The sequence below is a fragment of the Orycteropus afer genome, unplaced genomic scaffold (assembly GCF_000298275.1).
Source record: "Orycteropus afer afer isolate SDZICR_OR568_19922 unplaced genomic scaffold, OryAfe1.0 scaffold00096, whole genome shotgun sequence".
NCBI lineage: Eukaryota > Metazoa > Chordata > Mammalia > Tubulidentata > Orycteropodidae > Orycteropus > Orycteropus afer.
This window is the reverse complement of record NW_006921683.1, coordinates 9,967,661-9,978,456: the sequence shown is the minus strand read 5'-3', so window position 1 is coordinate 9,978,456 and position 10,796 is coordinate 9,967,661. Positions and strand designations below refer to the sequence as shown.

The 10,796-nt window shown below is 37.0% G+C and overlaps 1 protein-coding gene across 1 annotated transcript in view; it reads right to left on the bottom strand.

The window, feature by feature from the left end:
- The window catches only part of KMO (kynurenine 3-monooxygenase), a 91,247-nt gene that overhangs the window by 44,190 nt on the left and 36,261 nt on the right, over positions 1-10,796 (bottom strand). Inside the window, 1 exon segment of the mRNA XM_007942717.2 lies at positions 2,988-3,036. Coding sequence (XP_007940908.2) covers positions 2,988-3,036 — 49 coding nt within the window.

Here is a 10,796-nt window from a genome sequence, read left to right as displayed (position 1 = left end):
AAAAAAAAAAAAAAAATTACTGAATTTCATCTCGTGAACTATTAATCATGTTCTTGTAGTAAAACATGAGTCAACCAAATTCTACTTTATCCTTACTGAAAAATATTGAATACCCTGACCCTCTTGAGTGAAATGTGGCTAGTCCCAATAGAGATGCATTGCACACACTGGATTTTGACAATTTAGCACCAATAAATAAATAAATAAAATGTCATATTGAATCACTTTGTCATACTGATTAAACATTGAAATAATATTTTATATATACCGGGTTAAATAAAATACATTATTAAAATTAATTCCCCCAGTTTCTTTTCAATTTTCTTAATGTGGCTAATATAAAATTTAAAATTGCACATGTGGCTTGCATTTGTGGCCACATAGTAGACAGTACTGCTCTAGAAGATCCTCAGTACAAACCAGATTATCAAACTAACTTGACCACATATCCTGGTTTTGTATTGTTTTGTTTAACAATTACTAACATCCCACACAACTAGTAAATCATGAAGTAATCCTATGTGTAATGCTGATGCAGGGAAATGATTTAGTTACAATGTTTTCAGAGGGGAAGCTATTCGGTTAAGGAGGAATGGATATTTAAAATAGATTGAACAGGTGGGAGGAGTTCTGGTTGCCTAGTGGTTAAAGCTTTGTGCTGGTTGTTCCAACATACCAATCACTTGGCAGGAGATAGATGAGGCAGTCTGCTTCTCTGAAGATTTACAGCCTTTGAAACTCAATGGGGCAGTTCTACTCTGTCCTAAGGGGTTGCTATGAGTAGGAATTGACTCATGACAGTGGGTTTTTGGTCTGAACATGTGGAATGGGTGGCTCACACATTTGATGCTGAGTAAAGGAATAAAGAACTTTATATGCTGAATAAGGATCCTGGTGACACAAAGAGTTAAATGCTTGGCTGCTAACCGAAAGGTTGGCCATTTGAACATACCCAGCTCCTTGGTCAGAGAAAGATCTGATGATTTACTCCTATAAGCATTACAGCCAAGAAAACCCTATGAGATCTTTCCATTCTGCCACATGGAATCTCCATGAGTTGAGAATTGACTCAACAGCACCCAACAACAACATATGCTGAATAAAAGTAGGAGTCAAGAGTGTCACATTAATTTTATTAGCATAATTTATAGCATTTTAAATTGCACACTGGGTAGCACATTCCTAATGAAAAACAGGGGGACTTCTAATTTGTACATCAAGATTGTACTCTTTCTCATGTTTTAGCTCTGTAGTATTAGCAGATATTTCACATATAATGTTGGAGGCAGTAACTGTAGTGGTTAAATGATGGACTTTGGAATAAAACAGACTCAAATTCAAATCCAGATTCTGCCATTTACTAACAGTGTGACCTATGTTCTCTAAGCCTGCATTTCATCATCAGTAAAAGTGATAAAAATAATTCCTACTTCACATAATTATTAGAAGGATTATAAAAAATCATACATATAAAGCACTTACATTGTGCCTGGGATTTCAATGGTTGTTTGCTATTATTTTTATCCTAATAAATTCAGAGGATGCCTTAAAAGTGTTGGTTTATGTTAACATGAGTAGAAATAGACTTGATGGCAACCAACAACAACAACACACTACTTCTTCTTTAGAAGCTGTTTCGTGGTTCATTTGTTTTAAAATCAACATGAATACCTCTAACAAACTAGCCCACTCCCACACATCTCCCCATCCAAAAGACAGTCCTGCAAATAAGTTAGTAATAATAATAATAACCCTATTTCTTAAGTCCAGAGTAAACCAACTAGAATGACGTTCCACATCACATTCTTCCTCATCATATAATACAATTCAATTCATTTTAGAAGACATATTAAAAACTCATTATGTGTAGGGGGCTGTGGAGAAACAAAAATATATTGTGCTAAACTTTTGCTCTCCAAAGGATCGCAGCAATAATTGCATCAAGACTGTTTTTTTTTTTAAAAAAAATAACATAAAAAACAGTAGAAATACTTAAATGGAAGGTTTAGCTGGAAATGAATCTATTTAGTATAAATGTTGCTGAGACTAAAAAGCTATTGTGACCCAGGCTTAAATTTACTATGCCCTCCATGGGATGTGATTGGATTGGTTGGACTGATTATGAGCTACAAATTTAATTTACAAACCACTTGCTTTTCCATTAATGCATGTGACTTTTTAGTTTCTCAAATTAGAAAGCTCAGTTATATCTTATGCTTTCCTCTTTATCAAATCCTTATCCAGACCAGATGACTTCAAGTCAGTTCAGTCTCATGGTGACCCCATGTGTGTCACAGTAGAGCTGTGCTCCACACTAACACTGTATACTCCTATTTTTGTGGCCTTCTACAAATATCATGAATCTATACTTTCTCCTCCAAGCACACTGCTACAGCTTCAGTTCAGGGCCTCATGATTGCATACAGGTATTATGGCAAGAGCCTAGTGATTTGTGGCCTTCTATCATACTCCACAAGGAGGCATTAGTGGTTGGTTCAGGGGTATGACCCTTGCCTTTTGTGCTAGAGACCTGTGTTCAATTCCTGGGCTGCATCACCCATCCAGACTCTGGACTGGGCCACCTTTTGTTCCATTGTGCTGAATTAGCCCCAACAACAACCATTACCCTCCATGCTACAGCTTTTCATTTTTCTGAAGTGCAAATCTAATTATGTCACTTAATTGTTTGAAAGGTATATGTTATTCCACTAGACTGAGTTCTCCAAAGGGGAGTGAATGTTTATCCATTCAGTGCTTAAAAGACAATAGGAATTCAAAAGGATTTTTATTTAGATGATTAATAAGAAAAAGAGATGCCAGAGGATGGATTATGACTAGTTTTCAAAAAAGACTTTGCAATATATACAGTCTTGTTCTTAATATCCCATTAAAAGGAATAGTAGACAAGTCCCAATAAATCACATGACAAGATGAGTCCCATATGCTTTATACAGACTGACAACTGATAAATAAAACAATAGACTTACCAGTCAATAGATCCTTGTTTAGATTTTCTCTGCTTATAGAAAGAATATACTGAAAGAAAAATAAAGTAAATATTGTTTATTTTGAGAGAATGAACAAAGATATTTCTAAATTACTCAGAAATAGGAAATATTTATTATTTAGCAGAAGGTTGCAAAGTTAGTTTCATAATTATTTAGCTAAGTGGTCCTTTCTTGTTTGTTTATTTTTAAGCACTTTAACCAATTACAGAAGATCTGGTGGTGCAGAAGTTAAAATATTTGGCTGCTAACTATGATGTCAGTGGTTTGAACCTACCAACTGCTCCATAGGTGAAAGATGATGCAGTCTGCTTTCATAAAGATTTACAGCTTTGAAAACTCTATGGGTCAGTTCTACTATATCTTGTAGGATTGTTTTGAGTTGGAATCAACTTGATAGCAGTGGGTATGGTTTCTGGTTTAACCAAATACACAGAATACAATGCCTAACTTTAAATTTAGGCTTTTTCAAAGTTGACTGTTCTGGTTACCTAGTGCTGCTCTGACAAGAAATATACCACAAATGGGATAGCCTTAACAAACAGGAGTTTATTCTTACAATTTGGAGGCTTTAAGTCCAAGTCCAAAGTGCCAGGCTCTAGGGGCTGGGTGAAAGCCCCTCAACATTGGGGTCCAGCTCTGCCTCCTGCTCCCGGCCCACTGGAGCTAGAGGCATTTCTTCACTCAGACAGCTGCTGGCTGCTGAGGCTGAGAAGCCCCAAGGTTAACAAGTAAAAAGGCACAGTCCCAACGTTACCAAACCACATGGCAGGCCATTAACTTAAGTCCATTGTAAGTCCCAAGGTTGGCAGAGCATAGCAGGCTGCTGAGCAACGACAATGCTACACACAGGGTCCAAGCGTGCCATAGGCTAGAGACCATTCCCAAGTCTTCTCCTCATATACAGGAAGCAGACCATATCCCAAAGGCAGCTACTCAGCTGCTTGTGGTAGATTCTACCATGGAGTTGATTGCCAGTCTCATCATGGGGAATAACTACCACCAGCTTCACAGCCACTCAACTAGGCCCAGCCAAGTTGACACACAACATAACTACAACATTGACACTTTAAAAATCAAACCTGTTCTTGTAGCTAAAAAAATATTATTTTCACTAACATAGGAGTTTTGTCAATTATCATCAAAAATAAATCATAAACCTCATATTTCTAATCTTAGGTATCCAAGTTTAGGAAAACTAATGATAGCATCACTGGAATAAATGTATTATTTCCCAATTACTACATTGAAGGATTTCATTTCTTTGTAAAAGTTGTGTTTGTGCTGGTAGAGGTAGAGATTGGAGTTCATCGGTATGGGATCACCCTTGGCTGGGACATATGCTGTTGGTTGTTTCCTACTTATATAATAATTCATCAGAGCCATTTTTTTAATTGAGAAAATTAAGAAGAAAAAGTATTAATTTTAATGTTAGGCTTAATAATTTTTGCTTTGGGCCCAATTAAGCAGTGTCTAGTGTCCATAAACTTTTAGGGGCTCATGAAAATATTTTATTTAAATTCAGAAGAAAATAAAAGGAAATAATAATAAACAAACAAACAAACTCACTGCCATCAAGTGGATTTTTACTGATAGTGACCCTTTCTTGGATTTCTGAAGCATTATCTCTACAGAAGTAGATTTCCCAATCTTCCTTCCGAGGAGTGGCCAGTGGGTTTGAACTGCCAGCCTTCTGGTTAGCAGTCAAATGTCTTAATACATATATATTAATTACTATAGGCTGGATTGGGAGCTCTGGTGGCGTAGTGCCTAAGGCACTTGACTGCTAACCAGAAGCCCGGAGGTTCAAACCCACCAGCCACTCCTCGGAAGGAAGATGGGGCAATCTACTTCCGTAGTGATACTGCCTCAGAAACCCAAGGAAGGGTCACTATGAGTTGGGTCTGACTCGATGGCACATAATGAAAACAACAACGGGCTGGATTATAGGTCACACAGTCATAAAAGCTAATATTAATATTTAAATTTTTATAGAGAAAAGGATCCACAAAGGCAAACATGCCTAAGGCCCATGCAAATCACAATTGTTGTTGTTAGTTGCAATTATGTCAGCTTTAACTCATGTCAACTATATGTACAACATAACAAAATGTTCCTCAGTCCTATGCCATCTTCATAATCATTGGCATGTTTGCATCCATTGTTGTTGTCCACTGTGTGTGCTGAATGCCCTCCAACCTAGGGGACTCATCTTCCCGTACTACATCAGACAATATTCTGTTGTGAATCTGTAACGTTTTAACTGACTAATTTTCAGAAGCATATTGCTAGACCTTTCTTCCTAGTCTGTCTTAGTCTGGAAACTCTGCAGAAACCTGTCCACCATGGATAGCCCTGTTGGTATTTGAAATACTGGTGGCAGAGCTTCCAGCACCACAGCCACATGCAAGCCACCACAGTACAACAAACTGACAGATGGGAGTGGGAAAGTCACAATGCAAGCCAGGGTAACTCTACCACTTAAAAAAATTAAAGCTTATTATTTTCCAAATTATAAAACATCACAATATTTAAAACAAACATGATATTTTATGACTTCAACATATTTGAAAGTAGAAATTTTCAAATAACAGCTAAATCTGTACTTGGAGTAAAAATAGCTTGGTCTTGCTCCAGTGGCAATGACTGAGAGGCTTCCTGTGTCTTTGCTGTATACTAAAATTATCAGAGGCCTCTGAATCACTGTCTCGTAGTTCTATTTTCTAGTCTTCTACATTACTAATCACCACATCTCAGTGGAAACCAAATTTGTTAGGCAAAGTATGTTAGGAAACATTCAAATCATGAAGAACCATTTATTAGGGGAACTATTCTTTCTGGTTCAGTTCTCAGATACGGTTGATGTCTGCCTCCTTTTAGAAGTGATGGACACATTGGTCTTGCAGGGACACCAAGAAGTGTCTCTGTTCAGCCTACTTCAAGTCTTTGGACAATATCTTATCATAGCCAAAAGTCAGAGTCACCCCATCAAGTCTTTTTTCTCTAATATAGCATATGATGGAATACATCATTTTAAGAAAAGTAAATGAGGAATGATGAATAAAGCAGAGTAAGAATATATGATCAACAGCTACAAAGTGATCCTTGTGACAAAAAAAAAAAAAAAAAAAGAACATAAGCTAAATATTGGATACAGGAGATTACAGAAAGGATATTAAAATCCTTTGTAAAGGTGATTACAAACCTTTGGTGGTTTGTAAGGCAATAGTTGCACTTGTTTTTCAAATGTATTAGAAAAAAGCAGTTACTTTCTAAACCCCAAATGTCTTCAGATGTGAAACATTTCCCAATAAAGGGGACAGCCATTACTCTTCATAGGAGTATCTCATAAGCTTTGAGGCATAGGATGTTAAGAGTAGAAACTTGGGAGCTCAGAGCTGCTTTCTATATTGGAGAATATTTTGATAGTTCCCAGAGCAGTTTGGGGAGAGAGTGAGAGGAACCAGTGAGAGAGCCAGAGTCTAGACACTGATTGAAAAAAAAAAGGCAGAGAAGAACATATGGAGGAGGGAGACTCAGGGATGGGTTGGAAAAATTTTAGAGGTCAAATTTTGCATATTAGGGATTTCTAAATTGTTTGGTGTGCTGTGTGCAGTGTGATCTCTTCAGCACCCCTAAGTCTTCATCATATTCATGCATCTTTTGAATGGATGGTGTTTGTAGAAATTGGTGAAAGGAATGAAAGGGAAGAATTCCAGGTCTTGATCAACATGGTACAGAGCCAGTACCATGTGTGAGGGAGTGGGCCAAGATGCAGAGAAGATCAAGAGAAGGAAGACTCCCTGACATTTTGTAGAAATCCTGGAGTCATGGGAAGAGTTTTGGCTTCCACAGGCTGTGGAATTGTCAATATTAAGAGGCACGAGGGCCCCATGTTCCACTCAGTTATAAAAATAATGATGCAAACTAAAGAAAAAGTACAGGCTGTAAATTTAGCATTAGTTCACTTCTTAAGAATGAAAAATTGACAGCATTGGTGGGGAAGGACCATTTCCTGCCTCTCCCACCAACTCTTTCATTTTCTTAGGAAATTATTTTTGATGAAGTTGCTGTCCTCTGTTCCCCCACCCACTCTCTCTGTATCTTTTTTCCTGGTAGTGGTGGTGAGGTAGCCAATTTTGTCTCAGGTCCAACTTGTTTAACTCATCTAGGTCTTCTGATATTTTGAACCTAAAATTACCCATTTACCAATATATAATTTGTTGGTTCAGTCTCTAGAGGGGAGATGGATGTGATTAACTGGCCTTCCTCAACTCTAGCACATTCCATGTTAATCCAAGAAAAAGGTGGGATGATTATTATAAGTCATTCTCAATTTATTAAAATAAATATATGTAACTAGGCAATACTGCCCAGTGTTCCCACGAAGTCCTCAATTTAGGGACAATTAGAAAGGACATAATTATCTGAAATTGTTTATCTGTCTAAGGGTGGCTCAGTGGCCTTTCTTCCCCTCCTTCTCCTGCCAGGCTCATGCATTTAAACTTGTGTCTATGTTTTTATAATTTCAAAATAATCAGATAATTATTTTTAAGAATTCAATAAGTAAAAAATTTTGATCTCCTCTTCCACACACACATCAAATGCCCTTGCTTGAACATTTTACTTTTCAACAACTTTTATCATCACAAGATCCACAAAGATCTTGCTTTTATGAACATACGTGTTTCATCTCTTTGCTGTTCTACATATGTGTTTCATCTCTTTGCTACTCTACATATGTGTTTCATCACCTCACTCATGCTCTACATTTAGAATGAGGATTTGCTGACTAAGAAGTACCTGGGAGTACAAATGGGCTACTAACAAAAAAGCATGAAGGTTCCAGTCCATACAGAGGCACCTAGGAAAAAAGGATTGGTGATCAACTTCCAAAAAATCAGACACTGAAAACCCAATGGAGGAAAATTCCACTCTGACACATATGGAGTTGCCATGAGTTGGAAACTGGTTTTGGTTTCTTGATAAAAATAAATCAAGTGTTGGGTTTTTGTTTTTTTTGTTTTTTTTTTTTTTGATGGATATTTTGGTACACTCATTTACTCTCAAGGAAAGAAACTCAGAAAGTGCAATTAGATAAAAATTCATGCTCTTCAATTATGTACATTGCTATGTGAAGGATAAGAAGAAAAACACAAAGCAAAATAATGAGTTTCTTTTGTAAACTCTGCATCATCATCTCATCTCTGTAATTTTAGAAGTTATATAGTACCAAATGCATTTCTAGTTTATTCTATAATTATAAGCAAATTTTGGACAAGATCATTAAGGCAAAGCAACAAAATCATAAAACCTTCTCAAGTTATTCTTCCACATTATACTTGACAGCAAATACATGGTAATCTCCTCTAATTGAAAGAAGGTAGGAAGGAATGGTCTATCCATACAGAGCACCAAGGATTAATGAAAAGTTCATAGACAAACCTAACAGTGCAAAACTTAGTACCTAATATTTATTGGAGGATGAGGACCAAAGCCAGAGATAAGGATAAATTAAAGATTTTTACCAACTTCTGCAGTCTGAAATTGACCAAACTGCAATCAAGATGTGTTGATTATCACCAGTGACTGGAATGCAGAAATTGGAAACAAAGAATAATCACTAGTAGTTGGAAAATATGGCCTTGGTGATAGAAATGAAACTGGAGATCTCATGATAGAATTTTGCAAGACCAATAAATTATTCATTGCAAATACCTTCTATGAACAGCATAAACAGCAGCTATACATGTGGAGTTCACCAGATGAAATACACAGGAATCAGATTAGCAACATCTGTACAAAGAGGCAATGGAAAAGCTCAATATCTTCAGCCAAAACAAGGCCAGGAGCTGACTGTGGAACAGACTATTAACTGCTCATATGTAAGTTTAAGCTGAAGCTGAAGAAAATTAAAACAAGTTCATGAGAGCTAAAATATGACCTTGATTATATTCCACCAGAGTTTAGAGGCTATCTGAAGAACAGATTTGACACACTGAACACTAATGACCAAAAACCAGAGGAACTGTGGGGTGACATCAATAACATCATCCATGAAGAAAGCAAAAGGTCATTAAAAAGGCAGGAATGGAAGAAAAGACCAAAACTGATGTCAGAAGAGATTCTGAAACTTGCTCTTGAACAGAGAGTAGCTAAAGCAAATGGAAGAAATGACAAGTTAAGAGAGCTGAACAGAAGATTTCAAAGAGCAGCTTGGGAAGACAAAGTCAATTATTATAATGAAATATGCAAAGACCTGGAGTTAAAAGACCTGGAGTGCAAAGACCAAAGGGGAAGGACACGCTTCCCATTACTCAGCTGAAAGAACTGAAAAAAAAAAAAAAAAAATTCAAGCCTCAATTTGCAATATTGAAAGATTCTATGGGCAAAATATTGAATGATGCAGGAAACATCAATAGAAGATGGAAGGAATACACAGAGTCACTGTACCAAAAAGAACTGGCTGATGTTCATCCATTTCAAGAGGTAGCATATGATCGATGGTATTGAAGGAGGAATTTGAAGCTGCACTGAAGGAACTGGTGAAAAACAAGACTCCAGGAATCAACGGAATACCTATTGAGATGTTCCAACAAACAGATGCTGAGCTGGAGGCACTTACTTGTCTATGCCAAGAAATTTGGAACTCACCAACTGTCTGGAAGAGAGCCATATTTGTACCCATTCCAAAGAAAGGTGATCCCACAGAATGTGGAAATTATTGAACAATATCATTAATATCAAACGCAAGTAAAATCTTGCTGAAGATAAGTCAAAAATGGTTGCAGCAGTATGTTAACAGAGAGCTTTCAGAAATACAAGCTAGATTCAGAAGAGGATGTGGGATGAAGGATATCATAGCTGATATCAGAGGGATCTTGGCTGAAAACAAAGAAAACCAGAAAGATGTTTACTTATGTTTTATTGACTATGCAAAAGCATTAGATTGTGTGGATTATAACAAATTATGGATAACAGTGAGAAGAATGGGAATTCCAAAACACTTAATTGTGCTCATGGGGAGCCTGTGCATAGACCAGGAGGCTGTCATTCAAAAAAAAAAAAAAAAGGGAATCTGCGTGGTTTAAAATTAGGAAGGGAGTGTGTCAGGGTTGTATCCTTTCACCATACTTATTCAATTTGTATGCTGAGCAAATAATCTGAGAAGCTGGACTATATGAAGAAGAATACAGCATCAAGATTGGAGGGAAACTCATTAACAACCTGTGATATGCTAAAGAGACAACTTTGCTTGCTGAAAGTGAAGGTGACTTGAATCACTTACTGATGAAGATTAAAGACTATAGTCTGCAGTATGGATTACACCTCAACATAAAGAAAACAAAAATCCTCACAACTGGACCAATAAGCAGCATCATGATAAATGGAGAAAGATTGAAGTTGTCAAAGATTTTATACTACTTGGTTCCACAATCAACACCCATGAAAGTGGCAGTCAAGAAATCAGACAACGTACTGCATTGGGCAAACCTGCTGCAAAAGACCTTTTTCAAGTGCTGAAGAGCAAGGATGTCTCTTTTAGGACTAAGGTGCACCTAGCCCAAACCCTGGTGTTTTCAATCACCTCATACAATGTGAAAGCTGGACAATGAATAAGGAAGACCAAAGAAGAGTTGATGTTTTTGAGTTATGGCATTAGTGAAGAATACTGTAAGTACCATGGAATACCAAAAGAACTAACAAATCTGCCCTGGAAGAAGTGCAGCCACAATACTCCTTGGAAACAAGAATAGCCAGACTTCGTCTCACCTACATTGGTCATGTTGT